The sequence below is a fragment of the Belonocnema kinseyi genome, chromosome 9 (assembly GCF_010883055.1).
Source record: "Belonocnema kinseyi isolate 2016_QV_RU_SX_M_011 chromosome 9, B_treatae_v1, whole genome shotgun sequence".
NCBI classification, from domain to species: Eukaryota; Metazoa; Arthropoda; class Insecta; order Hymenoptera; family Cynipidae; genus Belonocnema; species Belonocnema kinseyi.
Window position 1 is genome coordinate 114,446,062 of NC_046665.1, and position 24,158 is coordinate 114,470,219.

The 24,158-nt window shown below is 28.2% G+C and overlaps 1 protein-coding gene across 1 annotated transcript in view; it reads right to left on the minus strand.

Moving 5' to 3' along the window:
- Positions 1 to 24,158, minus strand: part of LOC117179945 (RYamide receptor-like) — a 302,704-nt gene that overhangs the window by 6,528 nt on the left and 272,018 nt on the right. Inside the window, exons 8-9 of the mRNA XM_033372181.1 lie at positions 16,400 to 16,490; positions 6,050 to 6,168 (exon numbers count right to left, since the gene is read on the minus strand). Coding sequence (XP_033228072.1) covers positions 6,050 to 6,168; positions 16,400 to 16,490 — 210 coding nt within the window. The remainder of the gene's footprint in view (positions 1 to 6,049; positions 6,169 to 16,399; positions 16,491 to 24,158) is intronic.

The window sequence follows — 24,158 nt, forward strand, 5'->3', positions numbered from 1 at the left end:
CCCCCCCCCCCCTGCACGGAAAATGTTCCGGCAAATGCAAAATTTCAGTTTGATGTAAAATTCGTGCTATTGGACGGTATTTTTGTCAATTTTTCAAATATTAATTATTTTTATTCGGTCAGTTGCTTAGAGAATTAATATTTGTTTAAATAATTTCTTTCAAGTGAATCATGAAAAGTTATTTTTAGGAATAAATTATACTATTGATGAATTTTAAGAGTACGTACTATTTTTTAAACATATTTTCGATTATTTAAAGATTTTTTATTTGTATAACTGTTTTGAGACCAAACCGTAAAAGTGTATTTTCTGGAATTAATAACACGATTAACTTATAATAAATAAGATTTTTTTAAAGGTAATTTATACCAGAAAGAAGTTACTTTTCATGATTTATAGGGGAACAATTTTTAAATGAATTTAAAATTGTTTAAATAATTTTCAAATATCTTTGAAAAATATTATTCTTAAAATTCGTTATTTTTGACATTAATTCCAGAAAATATTAATTCTTTTCGATTAACAAAGTAAAAATAATTCAAGCAAATGAAAATTGTTTATAGAATTAACAAATATGTTAAACAAGAAATATTCTTCTTCAAATTTAGCACCTGTATTATTTATTTCGAAAATAGTAACTTTTCATGAATTACAGGCGTAAAACAATTTGTTTAAACCAATAATAATTGTTTAAATAATTCAAAATTAGTAATACAATGCATGGAAACTTGTTTTTTTTGGGACATTTTCCGGGCACAATACAAGGGGGTAGGGGGAGTCAAAATCAAAAGTTTTTGGCTGAAAATGAATCCTTGAGCATTCCCTTACAGGTGAATAAACTTTGATTTATACAAATTTAATAAAAAGTACTTTTTTCGTATTTTTCCGAAAATCGAACTTTTCCCTTTTAAACCTTCATTTCAATTTCAAAAGCCCGGGGTCATGCGTTAATATTGGAAGATTTGAAAAGATGGAAAATTTATTTTTTCGGAAAATTAACAAATGAGAGAGATTTTAATTTTCTTCCAATTTTTGGATTTGGATTTTGTTAGAAAATTAAAAAATGATGGAATGTTTCTTTGATTCCGGTTTCAGGGATACCTTCCATTCTTCTTGTTCAAAAAATTTATAGTCAGTTAAATCAAAAAAATGTATTTTTTTTTAAATTTCTTATTTGAAGGTTAGCATGTCATAAGAACCTAACCAACAAATTCCCAAAAATGGGATTATTGGCTCACAGAATCAAAAAAATTGTAGTAAATATCATGACTAAAGGATTTTTTCATTATGTTTTTAACGTAAAGTAAATTCTCAATTTTGAAAAAATAAAAATTTGACTTGCTATCACCGTCCAAAATAGAGAGAAAGTGCCCCTCGAACGAGAAAAGTCCCCTCCATTTTCTCGAAACTCAATCATATTATTTATTCAAATTTTTTTTTGCATCCATTCAGAAACTTAGAATGTAACTCCATAAATTTTCAGTTAAATAAAAGATTGAACATTTTTTTTAACACCTTCCAAAGTTGAGCAAAAGTGCCCCTCGAACAGAAAAAAAAACTTTGCTTTTCCTATTTTTGAAATTTAATAAAATTTTTAATCGAACATTTTTTGTTGATTCAGCAATTCAGTAGCTAAAAAAAATTCGGACTTTTCTTTCTTTTAGATCAAAAATAAGTTTTTTTATTACTGCCTCAAATTGAAAAAACGTGCGCATCAAGCGAAACAAAAATTTTCTCTGACGGGAAGATTCCATGGAAGTGTACACGTGTCACGATAATTAATATGAACGTCATTAATCAATGTCAAAAAAGTTACTATTCATAGAATTGGAATCTTTGTATATTATTCTCATTAATAGTAACCAGAAGCTTTAGAAACCTCTATTTTTGTTTTGTTTTTACAAATAATATGCTGTTTTAAATTATTTAATCTTGCGTGACACATGTAAGTTTTGTACGCTTTTTCATGGAAATGCCTCTACATTTTCTCCGAAAGAAAAAAAATCTTGTGATCAAACTTTTCAGGGATTTAATTCAGCAAAAATTAATCTCAAAAGTACTTTCTCATTAAAAAAAAGTTGAAAAGTCGATTTTTGAGAACGTATTTTGTCTCATGTAAAATCGTGAAAATTTGAGTGACATAAGTCCTCATGGTGTGTTACCCTTCAATTTTTATGATTTAAATTATTTTTTACTGAACCTAGCTGAAACTTCCTGTACAGGATCTTTGGAGAATCCTGGACTCGAAACCTGTACATTCAATCTTGATGGTTCCTATACAGGAATTGAGCGAAGGTGATCCTACAAAGGAACTTGTGTGCAAGCCATGCAAGGTAAATTTTGTAGGATGATGTACAGGTCCTTCACAGAGTGATTTTAGAAGCTGGTTCGTGTACAGGAACTTGTTCAAGATTCGATCTTCAAGAGAATAAAAGGAAATCAACATATAAAGGACCCCATAAGTGTTTCTGCACAGGAATCCACATCTCAATTTACTTTGCAAAAGAACCTGTGCAGGAACCTCAGAGGATCCTGTACATGTTGCTGGACATGAACCTGTACGAGTAATCTTGACAGTTCCTGTGCAGGAATTTTGCGAAAGAAACTGTATATGATTCTGCGAAGGAGCCTGTACGCAAACGGACATTTGAATAAACCTCTAAAGGTTCCTTCACAAAGTGATTTTAAACGCTGGTTCATGTACAGGAACTTGTTCAAGATTCGATCTTCAAGGGAATAAAAGGAAAGCAACATATAAAGGACCCCATTAGTGTTTCTGCACAGGATTCCACATCTCAATTTACTTTGCAAAAGAACCTGTGCAGGAACCTCAGAAGATCCTGTACATGTTGCTGGACACGAATCTGTAATGTAATCTTGACGGTTCCTGTACAGGAATTTGGCGAAGGAAACTGTATATGATCCTGCGAAGGAGCCTGTATGCAAACGGATATTTGAATGAACCTCCAAAGGTTCCTTCACAAAGTGATTTTAGACGCTGATTCATGTACAGGAACTTGTTCAAGATTCGATCTCCAAGGGAATAAAAGAAAAGCATCATATAAAGGACCCCATAAGTGTTTCTGCACAGGAATCCACATCTTAATGTACTTTGCAAAAGAACCTGTGCAGGAACCTCAGGAGATCCTTTAAATGTTGCTGGACACGAACCTGTACATGTAATCTTGACGGTTTCTGTACAGGAACTTATTCAAGATTTGATCTACAAGGGAATAAAAGGAAAGCAACACATAAAGGATCCTATAAGTGTTTCTGCACAGGAACCCACATCTCAATTTACTTTGCAAAATAACCTGTGCAGGAACCTCGGAGGATCTTGATCCTGTTGCTGGACATAAACCAGTATGCAAGCTAACCTTTAAATGATCCTGTACAGGTTCCATTACAGAGTGATTTTAGACGCGGGTTCATGCACAGGAACTTGTTCAGGATTCGATCTTCAAGGGACTTAAAGGAAAGCTATGTACAAAGAAACCCATGAATTTTTCTGTACAGGAATCCTCGCCTCAATTTACTTCACAAAGGAATCTTTACAGCCACCTATACTCGAGCATTCAAAGGTTCCTGTATCGGTGCAAGGCAAGTTTAATTGCAGGTTCATGTGCAGTTTTCTTCGCCAAATTCCTGCACAGGAACCGTCAAGATAACCTGTGCATATTCGTGTGGAGGATCGTGTCTAGGAACATCTCCAAGATCCTCCGAAGTTCCTATACAAGGATTTTCAGCTGAGACTAAAACTTTACTTTACAAATTTTCTTCAATTTTTGGCCCATAGAAAATTGTTTCAAAAATTAAAAAAAATTTGAACTTTCACCATGGTGCGTAAAATTAAAATACTAACGGATATCAATATATTTTTTGGTAAGACTTTCTCTATCTACTGCGCTGCGCTCTTTGAGCAAGACAATTGCTTCTAGTTGCTGCGCTTGCGCACATGGAACCAGATTACATTCCAGATTTTTTGGCGTTAATTGTGAATTTTTGCAGTTAAAAAAAAAGGAAAATTGTTTTCTAATAAATAAAAAACTACTTGATACTAATAGCTAGATGTTTACATAGATTTTTAAAACAATTTCTTATTATTTTTAGCAATTTTCTCTTAGAATAGAGATAGATAGTCGCGGCTTTTTCAAAAAGTTTCCACTTTTAGTCCAATTTTCAATTAGAGTGAGGTATTAGTTAAATAATGTGAACAAACATAATTGTTTAAACAATTTATTATTATTTTTAACAATATTCTTTTTTAATAATGCTAAAAATTGAGGTTTTTCCTGAAATTTTCAACCTTTTGTGTACTTTCAACTTGGGGTGAGTTAGTATTTAATTCTATTTAGGAAATAGAATTGTTTAAACAAATTATTATTGTTTATAACTATCTTCTTCGATAGTAATGCTAGACAGTTGCGGTTTTTTCTAAAATATTTATTTTTTTCCACTTTTTACTTAGTGATGTAATAATTAATGAAAGATAACAAACATTATTGTTTAATTAATTTATTACTATTTATAACTATCTTTTCTTATAGTAATGATAGATTGTTGCGGTTTTTTTTTAAATTTTCAACTTTTTGTCCACTTTTTACTTAAAGTGAGGTAATAATTATTAAAATCTAATAAACCTAATTGCTTAAGCAATTAATTATTGCTTATAACTATCATCTTCTATATTGATGCTAGGTTGCTGAGTTTTTTTCTGAAAATTTTTAATCTTTGTCCACTACTCTATTAGTATAGTAATAATTAGTGCAAGTTAATTAAAAATAATTGTTTATACAATTTATTATTGTTTATACTATATTCTCTTAGATAAGCGTAAAAAGTTGCGGTTTTTCGAGAGATAATTAACTTTGCTTTGGTTTTTAAATATTACAGTTATAAAAAATAATAGTTTGTTTAAAAAATTATTTTTGCTTAATTGAATTAATTATCAACTCACTCCGAATGAAATGTAGAAAAACAGTTGAAAACTCCAGAAAAGAAACACAAATTTCTAGTATGATTCGAATTGAATATTATTAACAATATTACATTATTTAAACAATTAATTTTTAAACTAAATTCATTATTTACCTCAGCGACAAAAACTAAGCAAAACACATTTTTTCACTTATGGGGTTTTTTGGGAACCCATAAAACAGACTTGTAGGGTAATATTATTAAAAAAAGAATATTTAATTCGTATTTTATAGCTAATTGCGTAGAGAATTGTTCAGTTTCAACCCGATTCAACTAATATTGATGATTCTGAATGAAGAACAAATTTCTAGGCAATTTAGATAAAATTTTGAAAAATAATCTATGTCTTGAGTCTAAAATTGAACTAATTTATTGAATAATAATTGTTTTTGGTTTAAAATTTATTTTCTAACTAAAAATCTGACTATCCCATCTTTGGTGGAAGATTATCTCTTTTAGATAACCATTTAACTATTTGTTTATTAAATTTATCTTGTTTATTTGAAAATTCATCTACTTTGTTCATTGGTTTGTTTATAATATTATAAAAAATCTTTTTTTTACTTTAGGTCGCTGAACATTATTTTTAGATAGTTATTCGATTTATGATCTGTTTGAATGAATTTGAAAGTCTTGAAACAAAAATATTATCACTAAAGGATTAATTAAAGTAATGTACTAAAAAAAATACATTAAAATCCGTTAATTTTTAAGTATGGCCGTGCGGTCTCAGAGACCGCACGTCCACGTTAGTGCAAAAATGAAATCACGCTGATACTTTAAGGTGAAGAAATGTACTGTAGGGCGAGTTTCGCCACAAAAAGGTCCGTTTTTTCTGTTTGTAATTTCGAAAATTCGGGTTTTTTGGCCCACCCTAATAATTACTATTAAACACGTTTCCTGCGATAAATATAACGTAAAAGGCTGACATCTAGCGCAATAAGGGCTCAATTTAAAAAAATAAATAATTACTCTCATTTTGTAGAATAATTTTCTGAGCTTTCATTTGTTTCCCGTTATTGTTTTCAAATACGCATGTATTTTTGTATGAAGAGAGCACCTGAGAATGTACCTAATGGACGCTCTGGTACTTTGCGTTTTATCCATATCCAAACTGTCTGTTGGCGGACTCGAAGACCACTTGCGAGATCGACACGGACATCTTAATTGAAATTCCCTTTTGAATTTCTCCTGAAATTTTAATAGAGTCGAAATTTTTTATTTCGATTAGGAAAAGGTAATTAAAAATAGTTAGGGAAACGAAAAAAAAATATGCCTCGGCCCGGATTTGAACCAGGAACTCTACAATCCAGGAGTGGAACATTAACCAATAGTGTCAAAAATGCCAATATGTTCCTGGTTCAAATCCGGGCTGAGGCAGATTTTTTCTCGTTTATGCAAAAAAAAATGTAAAATAAAAAGTTAATACCCAGGTGAACAGCATAACATTATTTAATTTTCTGTTTTTATATTTAAACTAACTTTAGTTCAGGGTCTACAATTTTGCTATTCACTTATTTGGTTAAAATTGAATTTTTTCGTTGAAAATTTAACAATTTGGTTAAAATTTTGATGTCTTGACTGAATAATGTTTCCTGATTGAAAATTTAAATCCTTTGTTGAAGACTCATTTATTAGAGTAGAAACTTGATCTGAAACTTTTATTATTTAGATGAAAATTCCACAATATTATTTAAAATGTATTATTTTCGGTTTCAAATTAAACTACTTTTATAAATATTTATCTTTAAGTGTTCAATTTCTACGATTTTAGTGGAAAATTCAGTTGTTGGTTGAAATTTCAACTGTTTCTTTAGAAAATTCCAGAAATTAGTTAACATCTTATTTCCTGCTTGACTGAAAAATCTTTTTTGGTAAAAAGTTCTACTCGTTTGGTGTAAACTTGGTATAATTTTTTATTAATCTTTCAAGTATTTTTGGTGTGAAATATCAACTATTAAATCTTTCGTTGAAAATCAATTTATTTTATTCAAAAATTAACTATTCCATTTGTGGTTCAAAATTTCTCTAATTTATTTTAAAACGCAACTTCCCCATTGAATGTTTAATTATATAGTTAGAAAAGGATAGAAATTTAAATATTTTGTTGAAAATGTTTTTTTGTAAGGTTTAAAATTAATCTTTTTGCTTGAAAATGTAGCTATTCGATATTTAGTTGAATATTTATATTTTTTCATTTGAAAAATTCGCCTTTTTTAACTGAAAATTCATTTCTTTCGATCGAAATTTCATCTTTTTTGTTTCTATTTAATTTTTTATTCTTGTTTGAAAACTTTTTCATTAAAATTAATTAGTTTTAGTTGAGATTGTACTATTTTGTTCAAATATTAATTCTTTTTTTTAATGAACAATAAACTTTTTAATTTGAAGGCTTAATTATTTTCTTGAAAATTCGTTCCTTTTTATGTTGAAAATTAATTTTATTTGCTAGATAAAAATTTAACAATTTTTAAAAATATTTATCTTTTTTTGTTGAATTTCTACTATTTTGGTCAAAAATATCAACTATTGGTTAAAATTCCAACTGTTTTTTTTTAGAAAATTTAACAAATTGGGTGACAATTTATTTCCTTCTTGACTGAAAAATCTTTTTTTTGTTAAAAATTATACTATTTTGGTATATTTTTTTTTATAAATCTTCAAAACGATTTGATTAAAAATCGTCTTTTTTATAAATGCAACTTTTTTGAATTTAAAATTGAAATCTTTTTTGGTATAAAATATAAAATATTAAATCTTTCATTGCAAATCAATTTATTTGATTGAAAAATTAACTATTCCATTTTTGGTTAAAAATTTCTCTAATTTATTTTAAAACGCAACTCCTCGATTGAATGTTTAATTATATAGTTACAAATGGATAGAAATTTAAATATTTTGTTGAAAATTCTTTCTTTTTAAGGTTTAAAGTTAATCTTTTTGATTGAAACTCTAGCTATTCGAAATTTGGTTGAATATTCATATTTTTTATTTGAACAATTCGTCTTTTTAATTGAAAATTAATTTCATTCGGTCGAAATTTCGTCTTTTTTGGTTAAATTTTTTTTTATTTGTTGTTAAAAACTGTTTGATTAAATTTAATCGGTTTTAGTTGAGGTTGTACTATTTTGATGAAAATTAATTCTTTTCTTTCATGAAAAAAATTTTTAATTTGAAAGTTGAATTATTTTTTTGAAAATTCGTTACGTTTTAGGTTGAAAATTAATTTATTTCATTAAAAAATTAACTATTCCATTTTTGGTTCAAAATTTTTCTAATTTATTTAAAAATGCAACTCTTGGATATAATGTTTAATTATATTGTTACAAATGGATAGAAATTTAAATATTTTGTTGAAAATTCCTTCTTTTTTAGGTTTAAAATTAATCTTTTTGATTAAAAATGTAGCTATTCCATTTTCGGTTGAATATTTATATTTGTTAATTGAAAAATTCGTCTTTTCCGTTTGAAAATTGATTTCTTTTGTTCATAATTTCATATTTTTTGGTTACAAATTTTTTGGTTGAAGATTAATCATTTTAGTTGAATCGGTTGAAAATGTTACTTTTTTAATTTTTACGAAAATTGATTTTTTTTTTAAATTAACTTCATTATCTGGAAAATTAAATATTTTAGTTTTCTACGAAAACTGATCTTTTATTTGAAAATAAATCTTTTTGGCTGCAAACTTTTCTGTTTCAGTTAAAAATTCAAGTGCTCGATTTGAAGTTGAATAACTATTACATTTTTCGTTTAAATTCAACAATTTCTTTGTAAACTCAACTATTTGTTCAAAATGTAACTAATTTTATTAAAAATTCCTTTTTATTTTTGAAAATTAACTTTTTTGAATTAAATGTTGGCTGAAAATGCATATTTTTTAGTTGAAAATGTAACTACTTGATTAAAAATTGAATTATATACTGGGTAAAAATTATTAATGTTTTTGGTTAAAGATTCATCTTTTTGGTTGAAAATTTAATAATATTTTTAAATTCTTTTATATTTTGGTTGGAAATTAAGTTTTTAAACTGAAAATTTAACTATTCCAGTTTAAGTAAAAAACTGATCTTTTAAGTTGAAAATTTGCTTTTTTTTTAAATTTATCTCTTTTGGCCGAAATTTCATCTTTTTCGTATTAAAATGCATCTTTTGAATTAAAATTAATCAGTCTTGGATCAGGATTTTACTATTTTGTTGAAAATATCCTCTTATTTATTCGATTTATTTTTTGCGTGAAAAATAATCTTTTTTGGTTAAAAATTCATCGTTTGAGGTGCAAAATTGATATATTTTGTTAAAAATGTATCCATTTTTTTAAAAGTTGAATATTTTAATAGAAAACGTTAGGAATGAAGTGTGTTTCAAATTGAATATAATATAATGCACAAATTAATTTTATTTACAAAAAAGATTCCTGCTTCAGTCGGTTTCAGATTATGCCTTTTGGTTATAATATTCACCTGCAATTTCTGAACTTTGTTTAGTTAGTTTAAATACAAAAAGAATTTGAAAATGCTGAAAAGAATTTGTAGTAGACCGGGGCAAAGTTAAACATGTGACCAAGCTTAAGGGCATTAATTTCAATAACATACGCAAACATGGCTAAGCGTTTGATTATTTAGATCTAATTTTCAGGCACAAATATTCTAATCATTTTCCTATTTTTTCTCTCAAAGCTATTTTTTAGGAAAACTGTTTCTATCTTGTTTTAAAATTAAAAACTAACATCTTAAGCTGCCTCGAAAAGGCAATTTAGTGGCAGCGTGCTAGGTTGTCTTTTTCAGGCGCAATAAAATTTCACTTTTTTAATTTAAAAATAATAGAAACAGCCTAACTAAAAAATAGCTTCGAGAGAAAAAAAGAAATATTTAGAATACCTATATTAAAAAACAAATATAAATATTTAATTATTTGGCCCTTAAATCTGATTCCGCAAAACCGGCTTGAAATAAATGCCCTTAATCAGAGTCATCTGCGAATTTGAATTTCCCGGCTTTTCCTGACCAATTCAAGGATGTTCTTTTTGCCATTTTTGTCAAACCAACGTATAGAAATAGAAATTTTAACATAATATAAATTTATAAAATGTATGTGGTAAAGAAAACTCGGGAACTGTCGGAAATTAAGAAATACATTTTTTAAAAGGATAGTTAGAAAGCTTATGAAAGTCCGCGTTGAATTTACACTTGGCAGAGATATTTTTTACTTCTTTAAGATATAAATCTCAAATGATTGAAGATTTTTGAAAGATTAATTTTAATTTTAAAAATAGGATCTGGAAGATTTTTGGACATTTTTTTTTAATTTGTAGGATTTACAAAATTTTAGAAAAGCTTTGAAATATATAAATCAATTTTTCCAAGTTCTTGAAGATTTTAACTGATCAGAAAGTAATAATCATGAGAGCATTTCAACATAATTAAAAAAAAATATAGATTTTTGAATTTTTCGAAAAAATAGATTTTTAAGAATTTTAAAAGATCCAAAACTTGATAAAATTTGAAAAATTCTAAACGAAATTTAAATGAATGAGGATTTCGAAATAAAAATTTTAAGCTTTTTAAAAATTTCAAAAGGTTTCATGATAATAAAAAAAATCTTAAGATTCTTGAGAAAATTTAAAATGAATATTTATTTTAAAGAATTAATTGTAAGTGAATATTTGAAAAGATTAAAAAATATTTCAAATGATTAACAAGAATGTAAAAATGAATGTGGACGATTTTAAACCAATTTTTGAATTGTCCAGAATTTAAAAAAATGTATGTTATTTTAAAAGACATTGAAAGGTATAGAAATTTGCAAAAAACGTAAAAATAATTTAAAAATTAGACGTTCATAAAAAATTCAAAACAAAATGTAAATCTTTTTAAATTTCGAAAATAAATTTCAAGACCTTTTAAGAATTTTTTAAGGTTTTAGGAAAACAAAAAACTTTTTCTGAAATTCTTGGAAAATTTTAGACATGACTTTCTATTCAACAATTGAATTTTTGAAGAAAATGCAAAAATATATCAAAAACTTTGAAATAATTACTAAAAATGTAAACAAAAAATTGTAAGATTTGAACACAATTTTTACAACCTTTAAAGCTTTTAAACCTTTAAAGAAAGGTTTCAAGATGATAAAAAAATTCTTAAAGTTCGTGGGAAAATTTGAAATATTCCCAAAATTGTCGAAAAAGAATCTGGAAGATTTTAACGCAATTTTTGAATTGTTTAAAATAAAAAAAAATTATAGAAAATTCTTCATGATTTGAAAAGAGATTTAGAAGGTTTAAAAGTTTTGCAAAGATTAAAAAATTGTTTAAAACTTAACAAGAAATAAAAACAAAATGTTAATTTTTGAAGCTTTCGAAACAAAATTTAGAATATTTTTACAAATTTTTAAGGATTTCAAGATAATAACAAAATTTTCTGAAGGTTTCTGGGAATATTTTAAATGATTTTGAAAAAAATAATTGTTACAAGAATATTAAAAAAGATTTCAAAACATTAAAAATTTTCTCAAACAAGTAGCTGGAAGATATCACGGTATTTTTTTTTTAATTTTGATAGATTAAAAAAAAATGTTAGGAAAAATCTGAATCATTTTCGAAGGTGTTAAAAGTTAAATTTGTTTCAAAGCAATTTAAAATCGACGAAGATTATATAAATTTTTTAATTAAAAAATATTTCATAAAATTATAACAAAATGTATATAGTTGCAGATTTGGAAAGAAATGTTCAAGCTTTTTAAGAATTTAAAATCGTTTCAAGAGAATAAAAGAAATTTTTCTAAAATTCCAGGGAAACTCTTAAATAATTTTTCTGCTTGAAAAATTAATTTTATGCAAACCCCTAAAATATTTGAAAACATTTAAAAACGAAAATTCATGTCACTTCATAAGATATTTAGGAATTTCGGAAGTTTTAAAGAGATTAAATATATTTTAAAACTTGAAAAGATTTTCTAAACTTTATATAATATTCTCAAATTTCTTTCATCAATCTAGAAGTTGTAAATATTTTGTAATCTAACCTGAACTCTCCCTTTGGAATGAAAATAATAAATTTTTGCTCGAATTTAAGTGTTCAAAAACTTAAAAAAAAATAGTTATTCGAAATGTTTATTTTGTATTAAAAAATTCTTTTTTCTTAAAATTAAAAAAATGCACGTGCTGGCGGTTATTATCCTACTCTCTAAAATGTCTAATTATTGTTATCATGTTATAAAAGTCTCATGTATGCTCTTAAACATTTAATTTATTTTTTATGGGGATAATGCTAAGGTTACAACTCTGCCTCGGCCTGCCTTATAAATTTCAGCATAATCGAGGTTTTCTTTTGGGATCACATGCAATTAATTGTTAAAAAAATAAGGGTTACGTAACCTACTAGGATGTTATTTAAGTCATTTAAACATCCTCCCATATTTTCCTTCCTATATTATCTCTGAATTTCTCTATTTTCCCTATCCTGACTTCACCCTTATGACTTTCCCAAATTTCTGCTCGTCTCCTTCCCCTTGTTCTCACGTATCGAGCTCCGACTCCCCCTCCCACTATTTTTTCCAATCCTCACTTCCCCTTCCCTACTTTCTCTCACATATAATTTCCCCTACTTCCCTTAACTTATACTTATATCCCTTATTTTCCTTCCTTAATTTCTACTTACTTCCCATACTTCCTTTACCATAATTTCCCACCGTTTCTGCTGATTCCCTTCACCTCATTATCCCTGATTTCTTCTACTTTCCCTCCTCTTACTTACCCCACGTCTCATCTCTTTACTTTCCTCATTTCTCTTATTTTCCCTCAAGCACTGTACTCCCTCTTTATTTTCCATAATTTCACCTACTTCTCCTATCCCCATGTCTTATTAGTTCCCTTACTTCCCCATACCTTATTTCACATCATTTTTTCTGCTTTTTCTAACCATATTTCCCCTATTGTAACTTCTTCCTTACTCCACATTTCCCCTACTTTAATTTGTTTTACTCCCCTCATTTCCTCTACTTCAACGTCTCCCACTCCTCCGTTTCCCTTTTTTGAACTTCTTGCCTTCCCGTCATTTCCCCTACTTTAACTTCTTGCCGCCTCTATCTTTCCTAACTCAACTTCTTCCTTTCCCTTAATTTCCCTGACTCTTCCTCCTATAATTAATATATATAATTTATATATATATATAAAAATATATATAATTCACGTAATTCCAGCCCCTTATGTTCTTTTCATTTTACTTACTTTCTTCCCTTTGATTCCCCTAAACCTTCCTACTTATTCTTCCCTTATTTCTTCTCACTTTCCATCTCTTCTCATACTCTCCTTTTATTTATTCTAACCTCCCCTCCTTTCCCTCCCCTCATTACCTCTACTCACACTCCGCTAATTTTCTTTTCCTTTCCTTATTTCCCCTTCCTTCATTGCCTCTTATTTCTAAACTTTCCTTTCCTGTACTTCCCCTCAATACTACTCATTTCTCTTTACTTATTTTTTCTGACTTCTCCTACTTCCCCTCCCCTCATTTATTCTCACTTGTTTTCTCTGACTTTCGGTACTCCTTTATTTTCAGTAATTCCGCTACGTCATATAATATTTCTCCCCTTATTTCTAATACTTCTCCTACTTCCCTTTCCCTTATTGTCCACACTTAATTTCTCTTCAATTTTCATAATTTTCCTCCCGCCACTTTCCCTGCACTCATTTCCCTAACTTCCCATACTCCCCTTTCATTTCTCCCAATGTCCCTACTTAACCTTTCTCATTCACCTTATATTTCACCTAATTTATCATATACCTCTACTTCAACTCCTTTTATTTTCCCGGTTTCCGTTATCTACTCTCCCTTTCTTCTCTCCTTCAACTAATTATTCTCTATTTATTTCTTTTACTTTTCATCCTCTAGTTACTCCTACCTTACCTAATGCTACTCCTATTTCGGTTTCCCAATCCTCACCTCTCTTTCCCTACTCACCTCTCTTTCCCTACTCACCCCCATATATAATCATTGCCCTTACTTCCCTTAAGCTTATTTTACCCGCTTTCTTTTTAAAATTTCCCCTTACTTCCCATATAATTCCTCCACCATAATTTTCCTATGTTTCCTTGCTTCCTTTGCCCTCATTCCCCCTTATTTCTTCTACTTTCCCTACTCTACGCCTCATACCCTTATTTTTCTCATTTCTCCTCACTTTATGTACTCCCTCTTTATTTCCCCTCATTTCACCTACTTTCTCTACCCTTATGTCCTATAATTTCCCTTACTTTCCCACACCTCATTTCCCATCATTTTCCCTGCTTCTTCTCACCTCATTTGTCCCATTGTAATTTCTCCCTCTCTCCATACTTCCCCTACTTTAACTTGTTTCACTCCCCTAATTTTCCCTACATTAACTTCTGCCCCTCCCTCAATTCCCTCTCTTCAACTTCTTGCCTTCCAGTCATTTACGCTACTTTAACTTCTTGCCTCCCTCATCTTGCCTAACCGAACTTCTTCCTCTCACTTCATTTCCCTTATTCTTCCTCTTATAATTATCTTAATTTCACTTAATTCTAACACTTTATGTTTCCTTAGTTTCACTTACATTCCTTCCATTCATTTCCTCTCAAACTTCCTACTTTTTCTTCCCTTATTTCCTCTTATTTTCCCTCTCTTCTCATACTACCCCTTTATTCATTCTAGTCTTCACTACTTCCACTCCCCCCATTATTCCTACTTACGCTCCTCTTATTTCTTCTCATTTTCCTTATTTCCTCTTCCCTCATTTCCCCTTACTTCTAAACTTTACATCTTTCTTTCCCCTCCCTACCACTAATTTTCCTTTCCTTATTTTATCTCGCTTGTCCTACTTCCCTTCCCATTATTTTCTCTCACTTCTCGTACTCGCAATTTATTTGCCCTAATTTCCCCTGTTTCTCCTATTTTATTTTTTACTATTTCCCTCTACACATTCTTCCTACTTTTTTCACTCGTTTTCCCTGAATTTGGGTCCTCCTGCTTTATTTTCAGTAATTCCGTTACTTTATCTAATTTCCCTGCCCTAATTTCTAATACATCCCCTACTCCCCATTCCCTTATTTTTCTCACTTACTTTTTCTTAACTTTCCATAACTTTCCTCCCTTAAGTGTCCCTACTTTCTCTTCAATAATTTCCCCTAATTTCTCTCCCATCGTTTCCCATAATTTTTCTCCAATCATTTCCCCGAATTACTCTCCAATCGTTTCCCCTAATTTTCCTTACTAACTTTTCCTACTTCCCCAACACTCCTTTTCTTAATTTGTCTTCCTTAATTTCTCTTACTCCCTCTGCATTCATTTCTCTTAATTTCCCTCCTTTAACTCTTATTTAACCTCTCTCATTCACTTCACATTTTTCCTAATTTCTCGTATTCCCCTCTCGTATTGCTTTACTTCCACTTCTTTAATTTCACCTCTTTCCCTATCTCTTCTCCTCTTCTTCCTGTTTCCTACTTTCCCCTAATTTCTTTTACTTCTCCATAACATTGGCTACCTTAATTTCCCCTAGGTTCAGATACTCCCCCTCCACTTACAATACCTGTTACCCTTATTTCCCTTACATTAAATTCTTCCCCACCTCTCATTTCCCCTACTTCAACTACTTATTATCTACTTATTTCTTCTACTTTTCATCCCCTATTTACCCCTACTCTACCTTATTTCTCCTTATTTTCCCTCCTCTCTCCCCTCAGTTCCCTAATTTCACACACGATCCCTTCCTTTATTTCCCCTTAATTCTCCTAGTTTTCCATCCCTCATATTTTGTACTCTCTTCTTCCTTATTTTCTCTACTCTGCTATTTTCTCTGTACCCTTGCTTCATCTAACCGTACTCCCCTCATTGCACCTCACTTCACTTCTCATTTCACGTACTTTTCCTACCTTTATTTCTCCTCCCTTCCCCTACTTACACACCTATAATCTCTTCTCATTTTCTTTCACTTTTTCCACTTCCCTTTTTATTTTTCTTCAATACCCCACCCCTCATTTCTCCAACTTTCCGTCCACTCATTTCCCCTCCTCTTTTTCCCACCTCTTTTATCCCTCCTTCTTTATTTCCCCTGATTTCTGCTAATTCCCTGAACTACTTTCCCCTCACTTCCCTTTATTCCTCACCCCTTAAAAAATGCGGAACAATTTCTTTATTTTTTGCTTTTATGTGCGAGCATAAAATAAATTTTCGAATCTTGGATAATAATATTTTATTTCCATGCAAAAGGTACTAAACAAGTAATTTAAATTCAATATTGATTTTGATAATTATGAACACATATGAGCAAAGTCATCCCACATGTCGTTTGCAGAGATGAGTCGCTCCATTTTATATTGTGAATGAAGAGCCACCTTGGGCGTTGAATTTACTTTTTAATAAAATTTGCGCACTTTATTCTCGTTCTATTTTTTCATTTTTTTTACACTTACATTGTAGATTCCGTAGATGAAAGGGTTGTAGCAGCTGTTGGACATCGCCAACCAGTCGCAACAAAACCAAATGATGTTGATATAACGATACCTGAAATTCATTAATTAATTTTATGCAAATTTTGCGGCATGTAAATTATTGTAGAAAATTTCATATGCCATAATACATTTAAGCCTTTAGTCCAGTCAAATTACCTCAAAAAGGCTATTTGCTGAAACAAAGTATAAAATTAACAATACTCGGTTTTCGGTTAAGAGATACTTAAAAAGTTTATAGGTTTCGATTTATAGAGCATAAAAATTTCTTCAGAATGACTCATTCTAGAATTTTTTACGACTTATATTTTGCAAGAAATTAATTTGTTAATTAAGGATAGCGTGCCTTCAAAAAGGCCTGTGATTTAATAAATTTCCATAGTTAAAAAAAATAGTTCGATCAGATTTCTCTGGAATTCTACATCTAAAAATTAACGAGTCGACAGGGGGGGGGGGGATTAAAAATAATAAGTTTGTAAAAAATTCACTACGCGAATCACCCAGGAGGAGGTTGTTTTTCAAGAAAATCTACGTTATAAATAAAATAAAATTGTTTAACTTTTAATTAACAAATTGTTACAAACATTTTTTTATACTTACGTTTGTTAGAATATTTTTAACAGATTTATGCATGAAACACCTTTTTTCATCCGAAATTTTATACAATTATTATGAAAAATTTAAGTTTACTATTACTTCAGTGTATCAATTTGTTGTATACAACAATGATTTTGTACTAAAATCGTTGTGATTTGTTATTGGAAAGGAATTTAGCAACGAAAAATTGTCATAAACTGAAAATGTATAAACTGAAAATTCAGAAAAAATGTATATAGTTAAAAAAAGTTAATAAGATTAATTGCAGAATATTACCAAATTAGGATATTTCTTCATTTTTTATGATTTAGGAATCATTTGTAAGTATTGAGAGTGATAAGTATTGAGAGTGTTAAAGGTTTCGAAAAGATTCGAAAAGATTCTAAAATAATTAACAAACTTAAAAATACTTCAAAGAATTAAAAAAAACAGATTTTGTAAAATTCCGAAATAGAATTTTGAAGCTTTTTAATAAGTTTGAAAGGTTCATGATAATAAAATTTGTTACTATGATTTCAGGGGAAATTTGAATTGACTCTTTAATCTGAAAAATTTTCAAAAGTTTTCACAACATTAAAAATCATTTCCTTCATTTTCGAAAAAGAATGTAGAAATTTTTATGGAATATTTGTCAATTTTTATAGATTATAAAATTATAGAAAAATTCGAATGAGTGTAGACATATTTAGAAGTTTTGCAAATATGAAAAAATAATTTAAAATTTAAAAAGATTTCAAGAAATTAAAAACAAAATGAAGAATTTCAAGATTTCAAACAAAAAATTTAGAAGTTTTTAAAGAATTTGAAAAGCTTCCAAGAAGATAGAAACATTTTCTTCAAATATTCAGGAAACTATTTATTTATTTTTTATTTCACAATGTATTTGTTTGAACATTTTAAAAGCTTTTAAAGCATTCCCAAAGATTTCTAAAAAATAACCTAGAAAGTATTCATTTTTGGTTAAAATTCTATTTGGTTGAAAATTTAAAAATTTGGTTGAAGAGTCATTTTTTTCGTTGAAAATTCTTTTTTTTTTTATTGAAAATTGAAATATTTCGTAGAAAATTCACTTTTTGCTAAAAATTTTAATTTCGGTTTTAAAAAATGAACTGAAATCTTTTCTGAGTGAAATTTCAACTTTTTTTAAAAAATGTAACTTTTTTTTTAATTCATTTATTTTAGTACACATTTTACCTTCCTTTGATAGACTTAAAAATGTAAAACTTATTTAAAAAAAAAATTCATATTCAATCTTGAAAAGTCAATTGGAATCTTCTTTGGATAAAAATTCAACTATTAATAAAAAAAATTTTAAATCCAAATTTATCTATTTTAAGAGAAATTTCATCTCTCTAAAAGAAAATTTCAACTATTTGGTAGAGAATTCAACAATTTTGTTAAAAAGTCATCCTTTTTGGTTAAAAATTCGTCTTTTTGAGTTAAAGATTAAATTTGTTCTCAGAAACTTATTTCTTGTTTAAAAAATCATACTGTCTCCCAGAAAAGTCAACTGAAATCTTTTTTAACAGAAAATGTAACTTTTTTGCCTGGTTACAAATTTAACTGTTTAGTCAAAAATCCTTTTTTTTTTGTTTAAAGTTAATCCTTTAACTGAAAATGCAACTTTTCGAATTTTTTTTTAGATTGATATTCTTCAGTTGAAAATTCTCCTTTTTTAGTAACAAATATTTCTGTTGGTTTGAAATTTCACGTTTGTTGAGTAAAAATGCATCAGTTTCGTCGAAAATTCATTTTTTGCTGAAGTCATATTTTGGTTTCAAAATCAAATTTTGGTAGAGAAAATTTGTCATTTGGCTTGAAGGTTCAAAAATTTAGATAAACTTTTATTTCCTTCTTGAGTGAAAAATCTTTATTTGTTGAAAATTCCTCTTTTTGGTTTTTAAAAAATTCTTTTCTTTGTGTATAAATTTTATCTATTTTTATTCAAATATATATAAACTATATCGCTTTATTGTTCTTAGCATCTATAAATTATATTATTCGTCATAAATAGAGATAAACATTGGGATTTGATATTAGTTGTTCACTTTATAAACAAATGCATAGTTTGGTTATTTATAGAGAGAAAGTCGTCGTTTTTCTTTCTAATGGTCTTTAAATTACATAGTCAGGAATGTTTAGTGAAGAAGGATTGTCCATAGATATTATTTGTTTATTTTATAAACAAATGTTCTAAACAAGTGCATAGCTTGACCATTTATAGGCAGAAAGTAGCAATTTTTCTTTTTAATCGTCTACAAATTATAATAGTGGCGATTTTCAGGGATTCAGACTTGTCATTCAATATCAATTGTTTATTTTACAAACAAATTATATAAACAAATGCATAGTTTGGCAATTTATTCGCAGAAAGTAATTGTTTTTCATTCTTAACGCCTTTAAATTATATAAGTGATAGTTTTTAGTTAAAATAATTGTCATCCTATATTATTTGTTTATTTTATAAGGAAATTTTATAAACAAATGCATATTTTGTCCAATTATAGGCAGAAAGTAATTGTTTTTCTTTCTGATCGACTTCAAATTATATACATTATAATGTTTAGTGGATAAGACTTCTCTTTCGATATTATTTGTTTATTATATAAGTAAATTTCATTAATAAATGCATAGTTGAGCCATTAAGAGACATAAAGTAAACTTTTTTTCTTTTTTATCGCCTTAAAATTATATTAGTAGTGATGTTTAGTTCTAGACGAATTAGCTTCCAAGTTGTCTATAAATGGCCAAACAATGCATTTTTTATGAAATAAATAAATAACATTGAATGAAAAGTCTTTACCGCTAAATATCATCACTCATAGAATTTGAAAACGATCAGAAAGAAAAACGAATATCTTTTATAAATGGACAAATTATGGATTTGTTTATAAAATTTGTTTATGAAATAAGTAAATAATATGAAATGACAATTCTTCGTTAGTAAGCATCAATATTCATGTGATTTGAAGACGACCAGAGGAAAAAATAATTACTTTCTCTCTATAAATGATCAAACAATGCATTTGTTCGTAAAGTAAACAAATAATATCGAATAAAAAATCTCTATAAGTAAGTATTGCGACTAATATAATTTAAACATATTAAGAAAAAACGATTATGTACGGTCAATAAATGTCTAAACTATGCATTTGTTTATATAATTTGTTTATAAAAAAAATTAAAACAGACAACAAATTTTCAGGATCAAATATGATCGTATCGATTAAATTAAGTAATTTCAACTTAAAAATATACTTTGCAAGCAAAATTTTTACAATGTTGCTATTTTGTTATTCTAATTTGTTTATGATAATAAGATTCGCCATCCTGTGAATTATTAATATTCTTAAGATACTTCGACAATTATTTTCATCAAGAATGGGATTAATTTATTTATTTCAAGGTAAAAAATAACAATGAGATGTCTAATTTCCGCTCTCTATTTATTTATGTAAGAAAATAGAAAATGATAAGAATTCAAAAATCTAATCCATAGACGCTTTTGTGCAACTATTGCATTCAAACAAAAATTTAATTTTTAACAATGTATTTTAACTTTTACCCAAGTAGTTGAATTGTAAATTGAAAAAGATTTATTTCCAACAAAATAGTTCAACTTTCAACCAAAGAGATGAATTTGAAAATAAAAATATAAATCTTTAGGAACGAAAAAATGATTTCCTAATAAAGTGAATCAAGTAAATCCTTTAAGCAAAATACTTGAATACTCAAACAAAGAAGAATTTTTAACCAAAAAGTTGCATTTTCATTTAGAAAAATATATTCTTACTAAAACTGATGAATTTTAAAATCTAACATATAAATTTTGTAAAATAGTTAAATTTTATGTTAAAAAAATCTAAATTGATTTTTTACGATCAAAATATGAATTTTTAAACAAGAAATACGAAAAAATTCGTTTCCACAAAAAATTGAATTTTTAATCCAAAAAAGACGAATTTTGAATAAAAAAAGGACTTTATAATAAAACTGTTGAATTCAAGATCAAAATATGCATTTTTAAACAAAAAATAAATTTCTACAAAAAAAATGAATTTTCAATCCTAGAAGACACATTTTTTTTCAACCAAAAATGATGAAAATATAATAAAATAGTTCAATTCTCTATCAAATATCTAAAACAAATTAATTTTGAATAAAAAACAACTTTTTTTTTTTAATTTGAACTTTTACTCAGAAAAGATTCAGTCGTTATTCAACACCAAAATATGAATTTTAACCAAAAAAGTAAATTTACTATGAAATAGTTAAGTTTTCAACAACAAAAAAGCAGTGGAATTTTAAACTAACAGGTATGTGATTTTAATAAAACAGTTTAATGATCAACCAAAAATATGCATTTTTATACAATAAAGACATAATTTATCTTAAAATAGCTGAACTTTTAATATAAAAAAAAGTTTAAAAAAAGGTGGATTTCCACTCAGATTTCAGCAAAAAAATTTGAATTTTAAACAAAAGTTTAATTTTCTACGAAAAGATCTACATTTTTAATCCAAGAAGAAAATTAATCTTGCTAGGAAAATTTAACTATTTTTTAAAAAATTTGGTTTTTGGGTTGAAAAATAATTTTTTCAATTGCAAATTTTTAAGGAAGGTCCGCAAAAATTCGTAGCATTGTATACGATTGGAACCCGAAATATATATTTTTTATCATTCTTGCATTTTGTTAAATTGAGTGTTTTTGGTAGAAAAATAATCTTTTTGGTTACAATATTTTGTTGAAAACTTGTTTTTTCTTTGATTGAAAAGAAATTTTTTAAAATGTTAATTTAATTATTCGACATTTGTTTGAAAAGTGATCTTTTATAGTTGAAAATTCAATTATTTGGGTAAAAATTAATGTATTTTGTCTAAGGTTAATTTTGTTAATAAGATATTAAGGTTCGTAGTTGAAAATTCATTCTCTTGGTTTGAAAGCACATAATTTTTATTAAAAATGTATTCATTTTATTTAAAATTAATTTATTTTGTTGAAAATTCGTCTTGGTTTGTTGAAAAACATTTTTTAAACTGAATGTTTAACTATTTTAGGTTTGATTCTTTGGTTGAAAATTAAACTATTTCCTGGAAAATTCATTTTTTGGATAATAATAATTCTTTGTTTGTTTGCTGAAAAATAAATTATTTAGTTGGAAATTCATTGTTTGATGTTTTAAAATAATTTACATAAATAAAAATTAAAATGTTCCATTTTTGGTTGAAAATTAATCTTTTTTTAGTTGGAAATTGAACAAATTCGTTAAAATTTAAACTATTTGGTTGTAAATCCAAATCTTTCATTAAAAAGTCAAATTTTTGAACAAAACCGTTTACAATGAAAATAAAAGAGTTTAATTTTCAGTTTAAAAAAAGTAACGAATTTGCAACCAAACAGTTACTTTTCCATCCAAAAACATAACATTTTAATAAAATAGTTAAACTTTTAAAAAAGTAGATAAATTCTCAACAAAAAAATAAAAAATATGATTATTTTAAAACAGCAACGGCTGAATTGAATCAAAAAATGCATTTCAAGAAAATTTTTAAATTTTTAACCAGAGATAAATTTTTAACTAAAATAACACCGGCACACAAAAAAAACGGTCTGCCCGACAGACTACACTAGCATATCTATATGTTTTTGGGGTCGCTGAATTCGAATCCGGTGTCCAAATAACCAAGTTGGCTCGTATTTTTCTGAAAAACGAGAAAATAGACGTAAAATCGACAAAAACAGCGATTTTTCAGGTATATTTTTGTAACAAAAAAAAAAAAATTTTCTCGCCCGGTGGATTTAAACAACATATTTATATGTCTTTTGGTTCGCTGGATTCGGATCTGAGACCCAAATAACCAATTTGGCTCAAAAATTTTCGAAAATCGCAAAAATAGACGTAAAATCGGTGAATACAGCGTTTTTTCTTGTATCCTTTTGCAACAAAAAAAAATTTCATGCCCGGTAGTCTAAATCAGCACATCCTTATGTTTTTGGGGTCGCAGAATCCGAATCCGGGGTCAGCATAACCCAGTTGGCTCATATTTTATCGAGAAACGCAAAATTAGACATAAGATCGACGAAAACCTTTAAACCTTTACCTTCCTCGACTGGGATTGTCGTTTACTGTAGATTCCTTTACGCCTCACGTTTCGAGGTTTTTTAATTTGCGTTAGTCTCCTTGCATGGCAATAGTATGATATTTTGTAAATAAGATTTATTTACTTTTAGCGTTACCCAGGAACAACGACGTGGACGTAGTAAAGTCTGTTCCCTTTGGGGTGCTTTATTACTGGGAGTCCCGTTGCCTCTCACGCTCATAGGGTTCCCAGTGGGCCCAAAATTTGGCGACATCGTTACGACATCTTTACGACAACTTTACGATATCCTATGTCCATGTCGTTAAGGTGTCTTTATGGTATCGTAAACACGTCGTATAATCTGACGATGTCTTTACGATATCGTAAAGACACCGAAACGACACGGACATAAGATGTCGTAAAAATGTCGTAAAGATGTCGTAACGATGTCGTAAAGACGTCGCCAAATTTTGTGCCCACTGGGTTCTTTTATTTTTTATTTTTCTTTGTCTCGCTTGTATCGAACCCTTTTGTCCTAAAAGACCTACGTAGTGGGTTTCGCTTTCGTTTGGTACCTTGATTGACTTGATCTCGTTTTAAAATCCAACAGTAGTCAGCCATCATGTTGATATCCCAGCATCCCTGATATCGCCTCTCCATCTCTTTTATATCCTGCGCTGAGAGATTTTCAGTGTAACACATATACCGCCATCAGTGCGACCGAAGTGCCCTCCGTTACGCGTAGTTAGTGCCTCGAAAATGAACTAGGTATGCTCATATAATGCGTGCTCTTGATACGCCGACTGGTCAGAGTAGTGGGTACTTCGATACTCAGAGCAGGCGTGCGTATATAAAGCTAAAGCGCATGTCACGTTTCTCTGATTTTAACAATTTAAGGGCATGTGACACAGCTAAATACCCATATTACCGATCACAGTTTTTAAGTTCACTGAATGTTCTTTTGAACTTAAGAACTTTTTTTGTGAATAAAATATCGAGCTGAAACTTTGGGAAATGTATTAGAGTACAATAAAGTACGTTCAGG